Below are 22358 nucleotides of genomic sequence, written 5' to 3' on the forward strand. Positions count from 1 at the left end.
TTGGCGAATGCAGTGGGGGTGGGGGAGGTACATGGATTTATTATGAGGAATCAATGTGAAGTCGGTTGGGGATTGGAGATAGCACGGCAATTGGTAGGTCAAGACAAAAAAGGATGGTAAGATGCTGTTTCTAATGAGAATTTGATGGGGATGGTTATTCCTTTGAGGCGGCTTTTGGAGTAACTGCTTGGATTTCCGGTCATGACTTTCGGATGAAATTTCCATTTCGGCAACAAATAGGATTAGCTAACCAGTATTCTTTGGCTTACTGTTCTCTGCGTCTATATCACGGTTCCTTGCTGGAATGACTGAAGCAAAAGGGTTTTTTTTTTTTTTTTTTTTTTTTTTTTAAAAAAAAAAAACAAGGGACATGTCGCCGTCAATGATATCTACAATAGCTGTTTGGTCATTGGCGCGACAAAAGACCAGACAAAAGATAAATGGGATATTCCGATTTCTTCAACAAAATGAGATCATTCCGATTACTGCTCCAAATCCGATCCGACAGAATGGATGTAAGTTGCTCTGATCAGTAAAGATCAAGAAATATAGTACGGTACTGAAGTGAATCTACAATTATAAGAAAGCCATCAGAGGTTCGTTGGGTATATTCGACGAAAATGCTTTCATACTTAAGTCAGACAGAATTTTAATAGAAAACAGAAAATATAAAAGGCAGAGAAGTATTGTATTGGAGTTTTCTTTATCATACACAAGGATTCTTTGGGCCTCACATTTATAGAAATAAATATGAAAATCTTTGTGATTGAAATCATGAAATTAGCAAAGAAGCAGTTGAGTTCTTTCCTTATTTGTTGATCCGGATGGTAAAGATATATCCTATTAAGTGCACTATGATTAATTTGAGCACATGTTTTATTTAGTAGCCAATTATGATAAATCTTGCTTAATGAATCAAGATCATGCCCAACTGTAATAGTTTGCTGATTATTGATTGAGAAATTTTTTGTGCATCGCGAGTGGTGTAAAATATTCGATGTGGAGTGCACCATTTTACCTTATTAGTCTACATGGCCATCACTTTCTAACGCACATTTAATGCTGCAGTTTTAGTTTTTCATTTAAAATTTTGAATGACGAAAATGGTCACCCTCTATGGAAAAAAGTATGCCATCTTATGTCCATATTATCATATCTTACGCGCAAGAAGCTATAATTTAATGCGCAAAATGTCATAATTTGACACAGAATTTCATAATATGCCACAGGATGTCATAATTTTTTTCGAAGAGTCGGGATATTTTCGTCATTCAAAATTTTCAAATAAAAAAACAGAACTGCAAGCATTAAATACACATTAAAAAGTAGTTGGACAAAAATGTTCCTCTCATTTTATGATATCCTGGGTTATATTATAACATTCTATGTATAGAAAGTCGTAATTTGATGTACGATGTCATAATATACTAAGATATCATAATTTTTTCGGGTATATTATGATATCCTACATACAAGATGTCATAATATAATACAGGATGTTATAATATACCATAGGATGTCATAATTTTTTTCAAAGAGGAGGAACATTTTTATCATTCAAAATTTCAAACGATAAAGCAGGACTGTAGGCATTAAATGCATGTTGGAAAGTGATGGCTACATGGACCAATCGAGCAAGACAGTGCACTCCATATCGAATTTTCTATACTAACCACGATGCACAAAGAATTTCCCTTGGAAAATTTGATCGGCTCTTGATTTGGTTGGACAGATGTTGTCGTCTAATTTGGCAAGCTGAGCTGTTAGGTTAGGATTTTGAGACAGTGAACTATATCAATTTCTATCATAAATAAATTATAAAAAAAAAATGTTGACCTGTTGGAATCTTGGGTGAATACCACGAGGATTAGGTATTCATAGGTATTTTAACAACATAAATATGCAATTATGCTACACAAGGAAAGTCAGGCGAACCTAACATCTAAAATATTTTTTCAAGAATAACTGAACCTCTCCAGCATAAATATCAAGTAGAGGTGTGTTTTTAAGACTCGTTAATAATCTAATCATTGAAGCTGTAAGATGAAATTGAAGCGGACTCCAGTTGTTTGTGGTTTTATATGTAGTTCCCAGCCATACTGCTATGTAGACAACGCATGTGCAACACCTACAAGGTGTAATCGTGCTCCATGCTCTTCTGGGCCATTCAGTCTTTTTCTTTGATTTTTCTGCTCCAGGGGGGGGGGGGGGGGGCCAAGGTCTGAAGAAATCAAAAACCTAAAAATATATCTGGGTGGAAAAAAAGGAGATGGCCATAAAGATTAGTTGGAGTGAAATCGTGAGTCAACGATCACCCTAGTGGAGGATCTGTAGGTCGAGAGCTCTAAGTGGATGTGGTGCTTTGAAGCAAAGAAGGTGATTTTTGAATTAATATGTGACTAAAAGCTAGGAAACGTGGAGATTTTATGTTGTATGTCATGCCTATATCAAATATGCATCAAATATTGATATTTATCAAATACTTTTCGGATGCATATCAGATACTTGTGTAAATTATCGTATTTTCAAAATTAGGAAAATATTTTTATCTCAAAAAAAAATCTTCCAAAAAAAAATTTCCAAATACTTTTCAAATGTGTCAAAGATCCTTCCAATACCTCCAAGAAGCAAGGGACAAGTTTTATATATATATATATATATATATATATATATATATATATTAACATTTCAAGTGTGGGAATACCTTACTCCATTTATTTCTCAAAAAGAAAAAACATTTGAAAAACATTCGAATGGTCAATTTGGTAGTGTATGATACTATATTCAAATATGATGTATAGAATAAGCACAAGATCTTTGAAGGACGACTAAATGAATTTGTAAAAGTTTACATTTATTGTAAAGTACCGGCTGCATTATCTTGATAACCCACTATACTTTCGAGATGCTCTTTTACATGTAGATATACATATGCACGAGTGCTTTAAAACTCTATCCTTCATGTATTCTACTTTAATCTTTGTACATGTGGTAGGAAATGTCAACCCACCCCCATAGATTAGCTTAAAAATCTTGGTTTGCCTCCCAAAACTTTGGTAAGGCTGACGCCTAGACATATTGCCCTCTTGCTCTCTCTGGGTTTGTTTTGACTTTCGTGGTCGATGTTAATTTAGCATTCTTCACTAGACAGCTGAGAATGGGTCAAAATCTCCGTAGTCATGGTCTAACTCCAGAAATCAAAATGGAAAAAACAAATGTACGTATATACATGTATATTAATTTTCTGCCTTGGTTCTAGGCAAGATGAAAAGTTCAAACTTCAACAATATGTTGCACTTGGACCGGGAAGAAATTTTAGCATGAAATGGACTAAATATAATTGGTATGGGAGAAATTAATGGCCACGTGAAGCAGCTAACTTTGAATCATCAGAAAGCAGCAGTATACTGGTCCGAAGTCTGGACTCGCGTTTACCGATCCACCGTGAAGCGATGGAGGAGGCCCGTAAGCAAGGTTAGATTTTCAAATTTTGACGAGTATGTGGAAACTAGGAATGCTCATTTTTCAATGGAGTCCAAAGGGAGAGAGAGCGATGATACATCCAATCGACATTATTTCATTGCGAAGCTGGTAAAGCACGTGTGTGACTCCTCATAACCTGAGTCCGTGCTTGGAGAAGGGACGCTAGTGGGAAACATAGGTCTAGGCCAATTTTGATACATTTATATTACTCGAACTAGTTTTGATCTCTGATTTGGAAGAGTGGAGACTACTTGCTTCCTGGGTCTAGTCAAATCAGATCCTTGTTTAAGGTGAGCTGGTCTGGATGAGCTGAGAAACATGAGATAGCAACGTACCAGGCCCCCCATTGAAGGGAATTCATTGAAACTTACTTCCACGTGAATTTGTTCAAGACATGACACACAAGGGATTGACCAAGTTGTCACTGCAATAACGTTCTTGCCCATCCGTGAGGACCACAGCAGTGGTTGGGGTACATAGGCTGTGGTTAAGGAGGGATAGGCGGTAGAAAACTCAACCATCCTCGCTGGGCAGCGTGTGCGCCGTGCCGAAGAGGCGGCGGGAACTGGAGTGAAGGAAACGGTGTCGTGGGGCGCACGTTCGGGCCGGTACGGTCTCCTACTCGTGCCCCTAGGTTTTCAAGGTGCCGGCTGAAATGTTTATGAAACAAGTACGAATTCATTCGGCCTCAAGGCCTGACAAAATTCTACTGAAAACAAATAAAAAAATATTTATCTATTTACGATTATATTACGACTTCAAGCTCAGACTCGAGTTAATTGGCAAATTCTCTAATTTAATGGGTGTAGCAGCCGGCTCCACTTAGTTCGGTTCTCTATTAGACGTAGATTTTATTATCTAGAATTTTTTTTTTCATAAAAGGAATATCGGTGTTCCGAAAAGAATAAGTCAAACTGGTAGGCTTGATGATTGGAATCCCTAACAAGGAGCTATGGTATAGCACGATTAAACTTGACACCAAAATTGGCTCTAGCCGTTAATAACCTGAACCCGTTAGATACTGCAAAATTTACACATCATTTAAGCAATCTCCCCCCCTCTGAATATTTGTAGAGAACAAAAAGGCAGGGAAGCGAACAGCCAAAATAATAGTCAACAGGATATACAATTGATTTCAGAAGAATTGCTGGAGCCAAGGATAGCCAGCTGCATCTTTCTCCAGCTCAGACCTCAGTTTTTTAACTTGCTCCATGGCCTGGTTCAAGTCCATCTGGTCTAGTGGCAAAGCAGAAAACTGCTGCAGGAATTTATGAGCCCGACCTGCACCTCTGGCGATGTCATCAGGACTGCATACTCGCTTGCGCTTGGATCCTGCCTGTAGGCAAGACAACAATAAAGATCAGTTTGAAGGTGACTCTTGGAAGATGATTGGATTTTCCCTTAAATCTAATTGAACAAATGATTGGATGATAAATCCTGATTATGCCACATTTTTCTGAAGAACTGCTTTGGTCAAGAACATAAATTTCAAAGTACATATGATAACACTGAATTAGAAACAAAACATAAAATTGATCTCTGGTGGCTCCAAGAAAAGCATTGATTGGATACTGAAGAAAGGCTCTCCAATTTGGGTTTGATAATCACATATCATGTATATGCTTGTCCCAAAAGCACCAAAGGCTGAAGTTTGCTCACGTCAGGAGACAAGGAAGATCAGCTTGCCGAGAACAAACCATCTCCACAGACCTTCCCCCTACCATAGACAACAATATCTTCAACAATGCGCTCTATCACCATCCTAGCTGCTTCTGCCTGGGGAAAGAATCTCTTTTCTTTACCCTTCTTGATAAGCGCTGAGTTTTGGGTTAACAACGGGGATAGGGCTGGATGGGGAGAAAAGTTAGCAGCAACAGGGAGATATGGCACCACATTGTGGGAGATAAGAAAGAAATTCAGCAGTAAACCTTTCCCTAGGAGACTCCAGGTCTGGTAAAATGGTACAAGGTGGGGAACTCAAAATCCAGGAAGGAGGCTATGGGTATTTCAGAAAACTTGGTCTGAGAGGTTAGCTAAGCTTGTTAGCTGTGACCAATAGCAGCAATGGATAGTTGACTGATCCTTCATCTTCTGTTTTCTTCTTGCTCTTATTCTTGTATCCTTGTGACTACCATTCATTTCCTTTATGAATTTTGACTTGCCATTCCATGCCTCATCCTTCCTCAAAGAGAGAGAGAGAAAGAAGAAGAAGAAGATTATGTTGGAGGAGAGTTTTCTTGATATACATACATATATAACACTTTGTCCCTCACTACCAAACTGATTTGACAAGACTGTTTTGAAGAGGAAGGGTGCCAATCCTTGTATGTTTGACAAGATTATCAAGAGGGAAAGGCTCCAGCTACCAAGGCAGCAAGGTTATCATTCAACATGGTCAACGGGGATGCAATCAATTTTTGATGGTGGCACATAAAACACCAAACCAAATGAAGCCACTAGAGCAGTTTCTACTAAGAACTTCTGAGATGCAAAATGAAGAGGAAAACATACTGAAAATTCACCACGAGCAACAATCATGTAAATCACTATAATTTCATCATGTAGCGAATTAAAATCAAATATGTTGAAAGGTGAGTTTTTCTTGTGATATACCTCTTCTTTCAAATCATTGTTAATGCTAAATGTCTCAGAAAAATCTTCCAACTCCTCAGCTTTACTTCTAGCAAGAGTAACAACAGCTTCAGGAAAGTTTGCAAATTCTGCCACGTGAATACCAAAACTTTGATCACAGGCACCAGGTTCAACCTGGAAAACGAACAAATATGATGAACGAAGGACAGAAAAATGTATTATGGACAATGTGAAACACTTAATGCATGCAAAATAACAACAGCAAGAAAGCACAACTTGCTGACATATCAAGACTATGATAGCTAGTGATGCAACAGGAAAAAATTTTGACTACACCAACCATTTGAAAGTTATAGAGTGCCACTAACACTAGTACTATGCTGATCTTTCTTTCTAATAAAATTACTGATTCTAAAAGAAACAGTAGCAAATATGAAAAGCCAAGGTTCCCAGAACTTATATGAGAGTTTGCTCTATAGACAATGCAATGACTACATCAGCAGTGTTCATAGTTACATCCATGCAATTCCAAGATTATGTAATATGTTTGAATGGGTTTGGCATAGTTACTGATGCGAAAGAAACAAAGGAATCCAATGGATAGACCAAGGCTCTGGAACCCTCAAAAAAAAAAAAAAAAAAGAGGCTTGGCTGAAATAGGCAGCAGAAGAACTTCTCTATGTTCATTTTTAGTTTTCAATATATCTTGTATGTTGCTCCACAGTGACCTGGGTGCGCAGGTTCAAAATAAGAAAACCCTCCCTAGATCCCCTAGTGATGAAAGCCTTGTGCACTAGGACACCCTTTTTAGTATATCTTGCATGATATGAAATCCTATGGGATTCTGATCTAAGACTTTATCTGTAACTTCCAAATCCTTGAGATATAATCTGCCAATGTGCAGTAAGCAATATAATTATAACCGGTGGGAACAGAGTGTTGACTAGTCCTAGTCTCTCCTTTAATGAACTTCCATAAAATTGATCATCCATGAGACCTTTATATATGTGGCATCCTTAATTCTTTACTCCGAATGGTAAAATATCTGAACCTAGCTTAAGCATCTGGAAGGGCATCCGTTCAAGCAAGCTCTAGTAACCATTTTGTACAACAGAATGCCATAAAAATTACAAGCTGTCCTGAAAATTGCCTGATATTCAAAAACTCAAGCCTGTTCTCATGACTTTTTAGCAACATGATTAGGTAAAGATAGAAGTAAAAGATGTAGTTTACCTAAAAACTATTTTTTCCTTTCTTTTGTTGAACTATATGAACACTTTGATTTAAATGATAGTTTAGTATCAATATTCCAACACAATAAAGCAAATAGAAGAAATTCTAGGATGCTGCTCAGCCATGTTAGATTTAGGACAAGATGCAATGCACTGCTTTGATTTTTAATAATACGAATTCTAAGGTTACCATCAATATTGGCACCAAAAAACAACATTCATGTGGAGCATGTATTTAAAGTCCTGTTTTAAGGAAGGATGACAGAGAAATATCCACAAAATGGCATTTTGTCTATATTAATTTCCTTTTAAACTACTCACCTGATTGAGCATAGGCATGATGGTCAGTGTCCACTGAATAATATCTTATGATCTTTTCATGTCAATGCATGCCTAAGTGCAGGCACAGCAGCAAACAAGCATTATATGAACTATTGATGTGATACATCATACATGACACTTCAAAAAAAGCTAGGCATGTACAGAAGGAAATTGCTCACAATTGAGAAATGAGATTAAAAGTTGGATATCAGCACATGTGATCATTGAATTAAAGTTTAACATCCACAATTTGTATTACCGATAAGGCTCTCTAGTGATATTGAACATTTATGAAAAACAGGAAATTTAGATCATGAAAGTCTACAATCTCATCTTGATGGAAGTTCTCAAAATATATCTGACTAACATCCATTATTTTACTGCTAAGGGAACATAATTTCCAAAATCTCAAAAAAAAAAAAAGAAAAGAAGAAGAAGTCACCAGTATTATGTTAATTCATTATTCCCTCTGTTCCTCCATCTTCTAATGTTAAGTTACACCAGTACCATTTTTCTTGTTTCAAGGGTTTTCTTGTAACTTATAAGCTGTCTGAAAATGTCAAACATTAAATATATTGAAGAAAAAAAGGCTATGGAAATAAATATCAATATGCCCAGTTTGCTAAGTAAATCTAAGAAGCTTCAACCAACCATTAGTTTCTCCAAATAATTGAGTGACATGCAATATAAATCATGACCAAGGCAAACTCAAAGCACAGAACAACTAGCGAACACTGAACCAGATAGTTTTACCACCCCCCACACCCACAAAAAAGAGGAAAAAAAAAAAAGAAAAAAACACTGATCCAGAAATAAGATGGTCAAAATATACACAAAGGACAGAACATGTATCAAAAGAAAACATGCATTGAATTATATAAAATTATTGCAAGCTATATGTTCACCTTATAAAGCATTGTTAATTTATGACTTTCTGGATCTATATGTGCTCCAACATGATAATTTGCCACTCCAAGATTGGGTGAACTATGGGGCTCATGACCATCAACATGAGCTAATGCAGTCAGTTCATGAAAGTGAGTTGCAAATAAACTTGGTGCTCTGGTCACCTGCACAAGGTGCTCGCAAATAGCCCAAGCCAAACCTGGATAATGAATCGAACAATATTAAAGCTAGAAAATAAATTCAATGGTCAAACATTCCCATTCGAGAAATCTGAGAATAGACATTTAAAGTATGAGTAAATCTTCAGTTAAAATACAAAAAACAGCAAACATACCCAAGGGAGTACTTCCATGATGATCACAATTAATATTCAAGCCATAATAATCACTATCACCAAAAATGATGAAGATCTAAATGTAAATAGAGTGCAATAAGCAACATTTAACAAAACAGCTGACCACATAAATACACCTTTTTATTCAGCAAATATCACATGCAAATCATAAAATAATAGAAGACTGATCTAAAAATATAACGACTTATATAGTGCATTAAAGTTGTATGTCCTGAAGCATCATTTTTGACACTACTTTTCATTGCAAGTTTTTACACGCATATAGTTTACATTTTGCAATATAAGTTAATCGTCACATGCATTACTTGTCAGGACCCAGATATAACTCAAAACATCCATAGGTTGCACATTCACAGAAGAATATAGCAGTCAGTCATCAGACCAATGCATATGCGAGGACCTGTATAGGTGTGTGTTTAGTCCCACACCAATTGTGCACTAGGGAGAACTAGGGTCCTTAAATAGGGTCAAGGAACCTAAAATACCTTCTGATTAGGTTTTTTGGATGAGATCCTAAGTCCTTGTAGATGGCATCGCCCATGGCCCATGTATGAACTAGGAGACACTACAGCATGAACCCTTTTAGAGCTAACCATGGGCTGATTGTGGTATTTGTGATTGCATTTGATATGATCGTATCTTAGTGATTAGACCCTTAGCTTAATGAGGATGGCAGATCTTCGTTGAGGGAGTATGTGAGGGCCAGGGAAGCCAAAAACACCTTCAGTGTTGTCTTTTTGGTGAGGTCCTAGGTTGTTATAACATGTGGGGGATTGGATTCTACTTGCAATTGAGATCATGCTTATTAATTAATGCAAATGCTTGGGCATCGACTTTTCACAGCTCCAATAGTGGGACAGGCTTATTAGATGGAAATTTCTTCGGTCCATGAATGGCAGTAGCTTACCCTAACATGTGCATATGAGTTTCAGTTTAAGTGGTTCATAGATTGAGAGATTAGACAAACTTCAAAATGGTTTGAGACACATGACACAGAACTCCACATTTAGTTGCATATCCTTATCTTGATGGAACTAGTACTTCTGTTCCTAATATAGTCACTTTGGGGTGGAAAAAAACAATGAAATGTGTGCTTATTATATGGAGCTTCCCAGGTGATTCTGACCAAGTCTTGAGTAAGAACTAGCCTTTCAACATGGAATCATCCGTGCATGCATCCCCTATTAGGGAAGGATGATCAAAAAGAAAATCTTGGACTGAATGAGGAACTATCACATTTCTGTAAGTTGCCCCAGCGAAATGGTTGTAGGTGATTTGATGTGTTTGATCATGTTTAGGATCAAAATGTTGCATCCATATACTAGCTATTTTGATGGTATGAAGTTACTGTATCCCATAGAGCAGTCTATGAGCATAAGAGTCATGGGCCACAATGATTTTTATGTGCACAATAGATATTCCCTTTGAGTCAGCAAAATCCATGTAAAATCCACAAAAAAAAAATAAGGGATAAGCAATCTTGAGGGGGGGAGGGGGGGGTGTCACCCTGAAAATTATTTGCCAAGATTTAGGAGGGCAAGAATCAAATAGGTGTGTTCATATTTAGCTGGGAAATTGAATAGAGATGTTGGTGGCCCTTAAAGAAGCGGAAAAGTCAAAATTAGGGGCAAAAAACTGAACTATGCTTAGCTCAAGCTCCAAAGATTGCTAGAGAAAAAGCTACAGTACTAATATTTTTGGTTATTCTTCACAAATGAAAGATGAATCAAAACATATAAATTAGCCACCTTCTGATGATCTGGCACAAGTTTATAATGGTCAAATCCATATGACCCAAAACACCAAATTTTTCGAGATTTCAACTCCTAAAATCACTGTTGTTGACCAATTCAAATTTTGACAACAACTAAGCCAAAGTTTGCAATGATGAGAATAATATTTAAATCTCAAATTTCAAATATTTTATATTTATTTCTTTTCCTTAAAAAGAGACTACAAAGTCAAAGATATTGTGGATTGTCCGTATCTTAATAAGCATGTCTTGGAAAGCTGATAGAATGCAATGAAGCCACTTATGAGAAAGAAGCAATATATAATAAAAGTACAGTTGGAGACTGCATCTCTCATACAAAACATTACCCTATGGTTTATTAAGAAAAAGTGTCAATCATATGTAATACATAACTCTAGCATTTATGAAAATATATTTTGTTGACAAAAAATGTTAATAATTTCTGTTCAGCTAATTGAAGTCACTAACTTCATGGGAATTTTTCAAGCTCTACTATATGCAACTAAATTACCTTTCGAGGAGTAGGTACTCCCATTCATTTGTTTAGTGCCAATCTATAGTGGTCATATCAATTCAACTAAGTTACTCAGTAATTCCTTTTGGGTATAAGAAATGTGAGGAGGAACAAAAGAAAGGGGAAGAAAAAAAGCATAAGGTAAAAATGACATAAATTATATTCCCTTACACATGATAGAATGCATTTCCTCGGAGCTTTATAGCATAAATAAAGTAATAAACACTAGCTGATTTTAGTTCCAAGTAATAAAAATGCAAAAAGATGACAAAACAGACCAAATCCATCATAAGTAGAAGTGCCACGGCCCAACTCATCAATAATTATCAGCGACTTCTCAGAGGCTCCTTTCAAGATGGAGGCAGTTTCAAGCATTTCCTGCATAAAGGTGGAAACTCCACGAAGCTGCGAAACAGAACAGGTATATAAAATTAAAACAAAGTGTAGAAAGTGATGCTTTTTTAATAATAAACAAAGAAAACACAGGTCATAAGTCAAGCATGAGATGAATACCTACAAAAGCACTACCTAAAGCTAAGAACCAGCTTCAAATCTTGGTCTGAGCTGATGATGAATTTGAAAGTTAGCCATGTTTTTATAACAAACACTATAGAAGGGTCTAAGAAATTTGAAGCTCGCAGGGAGGTGGGGTAGGGGGAGGGTCTGTGGAACTTTTCAGAGTGAATTTGAAGACAAAAGACGTAAAAATAAAAATAAACAAAAAAAAAGAAAAAGAAAGAAAGAAAGACAAAGCTAAAGTATCAGGTTATGGTTAATAACCTGGGACATGGAATAATCTTTTCAGAACCTGTTCAGACTCAATCAAAGTCCTTTGGAAGTTTCCCGGCAATCACCAATTCTTAAGTTTCATATACAAAGACACCCCAAGCAATGATTTCTAGAGGCCTCTTGGCAATCAATTTCAACTAGCACTACAAAAGGCATATATTTCTGCATGCCCAAACACTAATATGCAGAAGTTTTTTCTTCTCAACAATCTTCTGATAATTCTAGATGGACACAATTACTGCTTGCACAATAACAAGAATACAGGCGACAAGCACAACCTAGCATCCTTTTTATCTGAAGGTTTTGAAATTCATTCTGGTATTCATCTTGGATCAAATCAAATGAGTTATGATTTCGGCAGTTTCATCGAAAAATACCAAGAAAAACAATTAAAAAAAAAGAGATGAGATCAATAAGAAAAATAAATCAGAAATCATTTATAAACATGTTACAATGTCAAAGACCTTCAGATGTATCTTTTCCATAGTTTCACGTTGAACAATCCAAAAGCTATTTTTTCAGACAAAATGTTTACAACCCCATGTTTGGACAGCACCGTGTAATTGAGAATGTAATTTATGATAACAAAAGTATTAAAAGAATTTGAGATATTGGATGGCCAAATCTGTCAAAAAACTTGCTTTTCCTCCAAATCACTTTCGAATCTGACATCACAGTGCTTATGAATGCTTCCAACCCTTGCAAAATTCAAGTTTCATCGAGCGAAAACACCTTCCAGTACATTTTTTTTAAAAAAAATGAAGGATAATAAATAATTAGAATAGAAAACATATGCATACATTAAAGTCTGCCCTATGAATTTATTTCAGCAGAAATTCTGAAGCAGACCCCTGTCTTGGTCTGGTTCCAGATGAAATTGAAAATTTCAGTTTTAATTTCAGAGTTTCAGATGACAGTTCAAGCCTTGTTTTATTATTTTTTAGCATACATGACAATCTTGGACTTTAGAAGGGAAAAAGGTGGACATATGGGCTGACCAAGCCTGAATGCAAGCTACCTCATGTCATAAAAGCATCAGCATAAATTACAGTGATTGATTAGGTCATGATAATGATCACCATTGGCACATGCATGGGGCTCCATACTGGCATGCATCAACTATAGATTATTTGGTCTATATTAGTCAATATAATAAAAACAATGACATTGTCCAAAATCCCCAACACTGATCTAACAGCAGTTTTATTGGCAATTAAGGTTGCTTTGTTGTTTTAAAATGAAACTGATTGTGAAATCATCTGCTCTTTCTCATAGTAAAATTTATGCTGACAAGTTTATGCCACAAAAATGTTATCCCAAAGTTTAAAAACTGAAACCAAATCAATCAAATGTCTCACCAATCATCATAGACGCTGATAGATGCCATGCTTATGAATAATGCACAAAAACCATATCTATAGTTAAGTTTATAAAAACAAGCATTTTCACAAAATATGAAAGAAATAGAAAAAAATCACGAATTTTTAATTTTTATTTGATTTGGCCCAATTTTATTATACATGTCATGCCTAACATTTGCTTAGACAAACTTGTCAAGGTTAAAAAGCTAGCTATCAAAAGAAAAAAAGTGTGAACTACTTGAGAAATTTGTAACATTTGTATAGAAAAATTACTTATTAATGAGTGGAAAAATGAATATAACAGTAGTGATAGATATAATTCAAGTACCTACAAATACAATTAGGAAGAAGGAAAGAACCAATAACAAAGACTATGTGAAAGACTGACTTGAAGCTAAATGTTTGAAGAACAAAACCTAAGAATTAGATTCTAAAGACTATGTGAATCTGTCCCAAGGAGATATAACAAAAAGGCAGGCTTATGGTGAGCACATGTACTATAGAAGAGGGAGCAGGAGGACAAAGCTCAAATCACTCCGCTCCGCTTTCACAAACACAATTACTGCAGAAGAAAAAAGGAATATATAGATACTTCTTTTAGAGACTGCCACCATATGAAAGAGTCAAATTCATTAACTCTTCTACAATGGAAAAAGAATCAAAAAAGAGGTGCACGTATGGTCAATAACAACAGAAAGGTGCCCACTTGGGATACTAAATGCCTACAATTTATACATCTGCTCTTTTAAGAGGTAAGAGGTAATAATGCTGCTGATTTGTTAGCTGAAGTTTTTCCACAGTGACCTTGTCCATGGCACCTACGTATCTTCAAACTCTTGAAACAGCAGGATCTCCAAGATAGCTAATGGAGTCCACATCTTGCCAAAGAAGGACAGTCCAATGCACAAGAGTCCCGGGACCCAGGGCTCTGGGAACGGTCAGATGTATGCAAGCCTCACCCCCACATTCGGAGGGGCTATTTCCTAACAGGGGAAAAAATAGTATGGTAGAGTGAATACTAACTTGGCAATCACCAGCACCAACACGAGCAAAAATGCAATCGCGTACGCTAACACTTGCTCTATCGCATGGAACAAAGCAGCCAACTTGCGCCATTAATACATTTACACCAACCTGCCAACACTGATATGTAAGATAAAACGGCATGTGATACAAATAAGGTATGTTCTAAAAAATAATATGCAGCAACTTTTGAAGGAACCTTTATATGACAGCAATCAAAGTACGAAGGAGCATAAATATGCAAAACATTCCCTCAACTTTTCAATTTTTCATATAGTAACGAAATTGATGTTGAAAACTCAAGTTTTGATTTTTAAGACTAATTTTGCTAAACAGAAGGTGATAATGAACAATACATGAACTACCTTTAGACTAAATCTTGCAGCAACAAAACTTTGCACTAATTTATTAAGCTATATCACAATTTGTTTTCAATAACAGCCTTAAAGGTGGACTTTCTGCAATCAGACAGTCAATGCATCTACTTGGCTTCACCTTAGCTGAATAAGTTACTGTTCCCCAACTAGCGTCAAAAGAACGGTTCCACTGGGGTCCTCCAGTTAGTCTAGTGCATTGCTTCTTTAATCTGAATCATTGTATCTCTTGTCCGATATTCCATTCCATTCATTTCACTAATCATTACTGAAATAGCCTCAAATAAATATTTTAATACCAGACAAAAAAAAGTACTACTGATATAAAGTATGGACAAAATTCTGATGATGGGGTAATACCTAAAGGCTTTCACATCAAGTAGCTTGAATATCATGGACTGGTCTTTCTTTACATACACAGCTTCCAAATGGCATATTAATTGATCCAAATTGTTAAGATAGATGTAGCCTCAAAAGAATTTGTTAAGCAAGATGGAGCCTCAAAGGTAAATTATTATATATAGTTGCAATAATTATGTAACAATGCTTGTCTAAAAGCTCAGCTAGTTTTCTGTGCTAGGGGCATAACCCAAAGATGCTCCGCCTTGTTTATGGTGTGAATGAGAAAAATTAACAGTACCACCAAGAGAAATCAGACCTGTCGTATAAATGTGGATTTACCACCCATGTTAGGTCCGGTAATGATCTGGAACCAACTCTTCCCACGTACCTATTTTGTAAGATAAACCAAAGGAAACATACCTTAGAACAATCCTCCTGGAGTTCTCAGAAAACATAAGCTGCACGTATACTTACAAGAGTACAATCATTAGGTATAAAATTCACACCATCTTGAGCCTCCACACATGGATGCCGACTCCCTTCTAGTATAATATCACCTTTATCCTGTAAAAGTAAATTAGAATTAGCAAAACTGTCTCTTCATTAAGGAAAGCAATTCAATGAACTAACAAAAGATTTATCTTACCGAGGGTGTAATGTCTGGTCGTACATATGGAATTGGACAACTGGTTGCCAGGTCAGCAAAACTTAGTAAAACGTCAAGCTCAGAAAGAATCACAGAAAGTGTCTCAAATACCTGGAGATCAGGTTCCAACAAACTTAGGACTGATATTTGTTACAAAAGAAATGGAAAGAGCCTTTGACATTTTGATTTTGTATACCTCAGAAAATGAGGCTGTAGCATCAACTACTTGAGCAACAATCACTTTCTGACAACTTATGTATTCACTAAGTACCTTTTGGTATTGATCTCCTAACTTTTTAAGTTTGGAGTTTGTAAATTTTACTCCATCCTTTCGAGTTTCCAGAACAATATAATGGGTACTTAGCTTTTTCCTCACTTTTTGCTCCTCTTTCTTCGTGATCCTAAAAACATGTCCGAACTGTGTCCCTTTTTCCAACTTCAATGTCTTATCAAGAGAAAGATCAAGATCATTTGCAGTTTGTTTGTGTAAATTTTGGATTTGCTGCTCCACTGCATTTAATTGTTCCTTCAGTGCAGCTAAGTTTTGATTATATTTAGGCGAAATCATATACTCACCGTTCTCAAGTTGATTAAGGTCAATGGCAACTTCAACAAGAGCAATAAACTTATTCAGTCCATCTTCATCCATCCAATGTTCTAATGGGTCCAGATATTTTTTTCTTACCAGTGCTGCAAATTGCCCTTCATAATGCTCAAGAACATCTTTGATGTGTGGAAGTCTAATGCTTGACTGCACAATAACATAGAATACAATATAAAAATAAATACATTGATAAACTAAAAAGAGGAAACAACCAATTATACAAATAAATATCAGTACTAGTGATACTTGAATGTACATTCATACAATACATGAGTAAATGGTACCGTCCAGTACATCCTATACCATGCCATACCAGTCTCATAGACACTCAGTACGCCATCTCATACTATACCGAACTGCATATTAACACTGTAATAAAATGGTACCAGTACAGGATCCAGTACCAAGACAGCGAGCCTTGGCCAATACAATTTTCCTAGTTCAGGAACCTCCAAGCTCTATTAGAAGTTGTAATTGTACATTTAAGTTATACAGGCTCACAGAATCAAATCTTAGAGAGCAAACTTCCGTGAAATTCTAGTCAAATCAAACAACAAACCTTAAAAGAATATGAAGAAGAAGAAGACGATAAGGCAATATGGATGTCACCTGATAGAGTTTTATGACTGGCTGCAAGTTAGCTGTCTTCTTCTTCAGATTATGTGTCAATCTCTCAATATCTGAAATTCTTTTTAAATGTAGCCTCAGTCCTTGGCGAAGTTCTGCATCCTCTACAAATGCCTGAACCAGATCCAGTCTCCAATTAATTTCATCCACATCTAAGAGAGGTTGTTTAAGCCACCTGTTTAGCAACCGTTTACCCATGCCAGCTGTGCAGGTTCTATTCATTAGACCAAACAAACTAAAATTTTTGTTTAAATCTGTTTTGTTCTCGAGAACATTCAATGCTCTCATGGCAGCAGAATCTAATCTCATGTAACTATCTAAGTTGTACTTTTCAATGGTATAACGCCCATAATTGCCATCATCTGCAAGTAACTCAGCATATGAGATTAAAGCCCCTAGAGCACACAAAGCATACTCAAAGTCAGATAGTAGATCCCGAACAGGTTCAGTAGAACCTCTGATGACCCTACTAAGGTCCTGTACCAGATCTCTTGACTTGAACTCAGATTTCTTTCTTTCAGTTAAAAGAACGTTACATTTAGTCAGTACACCATGAAGAGCTTTGAATTCCACTGATTTCCCACTTTCCATGGGTAGAAGACACTCCTTGCAACCTAGAGCGACCATAACTGCTTCAACATTTGTGAACTGGCTATCATCAAGGAACTCTGCCAAACCAAGTTTTTGCTTGGTTATATCGACAAAACTTAGTCCCACAGTGTACTGGTTTTCACGGAAGACAGGAAACAATGAAATGGTAACTGGAGTATCCTGCATGTCATTGTTGGCAAACAAAACATCTTCAAAACTACCAATGTTACCAGGTGTACCAGTTTTTGTCAGCCTCCAGTTTGATCCACTTCCCTCATAAAACTCCAGGGTATGATCTGTTCTCTCCAATAAAAGGTCGCGAGCAATAGTTTCAAACATGGTTTTACTTACGCTAACACTGGAAATACCGTCAGGACCACTCCCCAATTGTCTCAAAGCAGTAGTAGTGTGGTAATATGTCCTTGCAATGAAAGCAGCATTATCACCATGAACAGTATAATAATCCTGGTTAAATAGGACAGCAGAAATTAATAGATGGACATAAGATAATTTTTAAAGTTAACTGTAATGCAAGTTCCAGAAAAAGCCACGTAATTTTGAACAAGTACACTAGAAAATTATGGAACCAACTATCAAGAGGTAATGGCCAATAGTAAATGGAAATAGCACCTATCTTGAGTACTATAGGGTACAATAAAGAAGTTTTTTTAGGAAAAAGTTGAGCTACGTGGTATAGAACAAGGATTTAAGTACCCATGCATACAAGTCATGCCAGCCATGCCTGATTGTACCTAGAAGGCACCAATACTGATACATCTCCCATAATAGTACCATGCCAAAACATGATTTTTCACCTCTGTTCTACAGTTCCAGCATCAAGAGGCATACCATGTGTAGATACAATACCGTACTAGTAAGAAGGTATTGATATGGGAAGCAATACTCAATACTTTAATCCTTAGCATAGAATGCCACACCATTAAAAACATGATAATGAACCAAATTACACCACCAACAACCACCACCACCCAACTCTGAGGGAAAAAGAAGAAGAAGAGGAAGAGGGAAACAAGAAACAGAGTAGATTCATTAAGGTAACAACAAAACAGTATTCAGGACAAAACCTAAAGAATAAATACGAAAAAACAGCAAGAACAAGAACGAAAATTCTCTTACACACTAGCTATCTACTATTTGCACAACAACCCCTTGCACTACTCATCCCGTGCCTCTTAGCTCTGACCTTTCATTATCTTTCCATGAGTTCCTTCAAGAAAATACTCATTTTATATTTAATATGTATTATGCATCTCATAAGACTCAAGGGCTAGGCAGAAGGCATACTGTGGAAAATCAAATAATGAAACCACTCTATCTTCAATCCTTTTCCAGCGTTCCTCTTTGGACTGATGCAATACAGGTTTTTGGTGAAGGTAAGTTGCTCAAAATCAGAATTCAGAACAAGAGACATCTATTAGCAACATTTTCATGTGAAAATAATAAATAAACAAATATAATCTCCTCTCTAGCCGAAACTACATATATGAGCATTTTCAGCCAGAAGAAATCAATTATGTAACCAAAAAAATGTGTGGATGAATTAATACTTGATATAATTCTGATGTATCCATTTAATAATTCACACATTTCCCGTAAATTTAACCCCCGACAACTGTTGATTTAAGACAATATGCATATCATTTTCTGCATCCCCACTTCTTTTTTCTCCTAAAAATGCGAGGAACAAAATGATAATTTGCTTGGTAAAACATGATATGCAGCATCAGGATGCTGGGGGGAATCATTAACAAACTTTTTGGCTTTTATTAACTTCTGTAATAATGGAAAATAACACCCATTTTTTCAACGGTTTGGACTTCAGAAAGCATACCATCGTCTAAAGACCTGGGCTTTGGAACCTCCAAATGTAGAACTATCTACAGGTAACAAATGACACACAAGGAAGATCGACTTACCCGGCGATCGAAGAAGCGCACAGCCCGAGGATCCTACAAAAACAAATGCAGATATTTCTTGTTCAACTTTCTTGTTAGGGTTTAAGAATTTAGATGGAGATCGAGGGCAGGAGACTTACACGGGGTAGGGTTTTGAAGAAGGAAATAAACCCCTGGGCTTGTCGGGCATCTGAGGAAGACGAGTTGCCAAAAAATAGGTTACAAATAAACAGATTAAACCAACAAATGGAACAAGAAAACCCAGTAGAGGGGGTTTGATGGGTTCTAAAATACCTAATTTGAGCTCGGGAAGCTTGTTGGGCTCCGGTGAGTAATCGTCTTCCATTTTTTATCCCTTTTTTCGCTCTGTTCTTCCTCCGCAAGGAGAGAGCAGTGGAGTCGGTTTGGAGGTGGAAGAGGGGTTTGAGCTTTATCGGAGGTTATTGGCGATAAATAATGGAATAAATGATGATGGATGGGATGTACTGAGTGGCGGGAAAGCGCAGCGACGGAAAGGGGAACGCGTGCCGACGCGCGCGGCAGAGGCGTTGGATTTGGCATCCTGGCACCCCACCGAGCGCGCAGGTTTGTAATTACTGATTAGTATCAAATGTGCGGGCCCTTGCAGGAAACGGACCAGGATGGCCGGTCGATCATTTTATTTTATTTTATCGGTAACCAGCTGATATATACAAACTAGCAAAGATCCGCTCTGCGCAGCGCATTTGAATAAAAATTATAATTTTGATCGACATAAAACAAAATATAATTTTACTTAAAAAAATAAAATATACATCATCATCAAGAAAATCATAAACAGATCCGTACTCTCTCAATTTTTTTCTCTTCAACTATACTGTTGGTAAAAAAAAAACAATGCTGCATTAATATTTTAAAAAAAAAAAATTATGTTATCATAAAATACAACAGAAAGTATAGAAAAAAATAGTTAGATAATATTGGATTGTCCAATATGTAATTTTTTTTCGGACCGGTGGTGTTGTGGGATCTCTGTGAAAAAATATATATATATAGAAAAAATATTTTTAAATAATTGATCCAAAAATTTAATACCGGATTGTAAGAGAACATATTTTTTGAAGAGTGATATATTCAAAAATTTTCAAATATATATATTTTTTAAAAATTAAAATTAATACTCTTTTTGAGAGTTGTAGCGAAAATGATTCGGCACGGGAAGCTTTACGTGAGTTGATTATTATTTTTAAAAATTTTTATTACTCAAAAATTATGATTAGCACTTTCAATATATCGCAAACCAAACATGATTTGAAAGGTATGGCAGTTGTTAAGAATTATTTTTATAACATCTGGAAAAATAAATTTTTTAATCTTGGATTAGTGGCAAGGTTGAATGCCGGTATACCAATTAATTGCTAAGCTTATTTTCTGAATATAATAAAATTGACATCATCAGTATGATCCTCAACTATCACATGCAATTTGTACCTTAAAAATTTAGATAACATGAACATATACTTATTCAGAAAAAAATAAATTATATAATTTTACATAAAATTATAATAAAATCTAAAAAGAAACATCATTTGTTTATTATGGCGTCGGAGGTTAGTCATTTTTATTATATTGGTTGCATAAAAAATTATCACTATATATTTTGATTATAGATCTACAGTTGTAACATACTTTGTACCACCAATCGTAAAAGATATCAATCGCTTTCAATTTTGCTCTACACGTAAATTTTATGTCCTATAAAAAAAAAAAAAGTTGTTACAGGATAAAATATATAAAAATATACTTTTAAATCTTTTGCGTATATTGACTACTGTACTTGAGTGGTTTATTGATCCATCTCCAGTAATTCTTTAATTGTTCTTTTGTTCGTTGTTTCTTCGTGTACAGGATTAATAGATACAACCTGCTTTTCTCCCGCAAGTGTAATTGCGGCTATTGTCCTATTGAGTTGTACATCACACAATCAATTTATAAGCTTTAATATATATAAATTTTATTTTCTTAGTGTGTAAGATAGCATATTATTTTTTTATACCTGTTTCAATAGTTGAATATAAAGTCATATATCACATGATGGTATTTCATAGATTGGAAATAACATACATGTATTTACATTAGAGGCGAATATTACACTACCAAAAGAACTATTCACAATAAAAGATTTTTTGATACAATAGATCAAGGATGAATATATCGAACTTTTTTTGGGATAGACTCTATAATTTCTCTAGGAATATGGCTAGGTATTGCTTTTAATAGATATGAATCACCTAACACAATATGTCCATGATAATGAAAATTAGGACACAAAGAAAGAATGGCTAATCGAGTTATGTTTCTTTTTATGTACTCATCAACAAAACTCTTCACTAATCAGGAATAGTTTTTTTATGATGTCGGTGATCCCTAAAAATGAGCTAAAAGACATTGCCAAAGTTCAGATAAAGTCGCTCTCAATTTTAAGAATCTTTCTTCTTCATTCATAATGTTTTCCGCAAATATGATTTCTTGGATCTTTTTTTTGACTATCTTGATATGGTCAAGCATGTCAATATTGAATTCTATTTTATATTCGTTCAATTCTCTGACTATTTCTCTAACATATGCTCATTGTGCTACACTCCTTATTGCTATGGGAGTCCTTTTTAAAATTACTATTTTTTAATAATAAATATAAAAAATTTAAAAAAAAATATCATATATATCCTAAATTATTTAGACTTTCAAAATTTGAAGTTTAATATAACTAAAAAGTATACGTTACCAAAATTTTGGGATGAATAACAAAAAATAAATAAAAGTGAAATTCTAATACTAAAATATTGCACTGCATATGTAAAAAATATATATATCACTTTTTTTATATCTTTTTTTGGATCGTCAATAATATAATAAAAAAATTGAAAAACACTCCATCGGTCCAACACCA

General features: G+C 35.5%; 1 protein-coding gene across 4 annotated transcripts; it reads right to left on the reverse strand.

Annotated features, from left to right (window-relative positions):
- Positions 1-4455: 4455 nt before the first annotated feature.
- On the reverse strand, positions 4456-20014 carry LOC105041044 (DNA mismatch repair protein MSH2). 4 transcript variants are annotated; one of them, XM_010917838.2, is made up of 14 exons: positions 19724-20014; positions 19570-19619; positions 19451-19483; positions 16905-17978; positions 16268-16442; positions 15888-16201; positions 15692-15802; positions 15520-15609; positions 15362-15433; positions 14330-14440; positions 11435-11561; positions 8534-8733; positions 6097-6249; positions 4456-4819 (listed from the first exon to the last, which is right to left on the reverse strand). In XM_010917838.2, exons 1-14 carry the CDS (start codon positions 19773-19775, stop codon positions 4619-4621), a joined length of 2763 nt encoding a protein of 920 aa, XP_010916140.1. In that variant the 5' UTR covers positions 19776-20014; the 3' UTR covers positions 4456-4618. The 4 variants fall into 4 exon arrangements, with proteins under 4 accessions (XP_010916140.1, XP_073110420.1, XP_010916139.1 ...); XM_073254319.1 differs by lacking the exon at positions 15888-16201 and having other exon boundaries at positions 16377-16442; XM_010917837.3 differs by having other exon boundaries at positions 15888-16442; positions 19724-20013.
- Between the last annotated feature and the right edge of the window lie 2344 nt (positions 20015-22358).

This window comes from Elaeis guineensis, chromosome 3 (genome assembly GCF_000442705.2).
Source record: "Elaeis guineensis isolate ETL-2024a chromosome 3, EG11, whole genome shotgun sequence".
NCBI classification, from domain to species: domain Eukaryota; kingdom Viridiplantae; phylum Streptophyta; class Magnoliopsida; order Arecales; family Arecaceae; genus Elaeis; species Elaeis guineensis.

What these genes read in the sequence shown, in the direction of transcription:
- LOC105041044 (XM_010917837.3), bottom strand. Translation starts at nt 19,775, where the DNA reads ATGGAAGACGATTACTCACCGGAGCCCAACAAGCTTCCCGAGCTCAAA. An exon ending in TTGGTGCTGGTGATTGCCAA is followed by an intron (nt 11,562 to 14,329) that starts GTTAGTATTCAC and finishes TCTGTTTCGCAG; the next exon opens with CTTCGTGGAGTTTCCACCTT. An exon ending in TTCTACTTATGATGGATTTG is followed by an intron (nt 8,734 to 11,434) that starts GTCTGTTTTGTC and finishes TTCATTATCCAG; the next exon opens with GTTTGGCTTGGGCTATTTGC.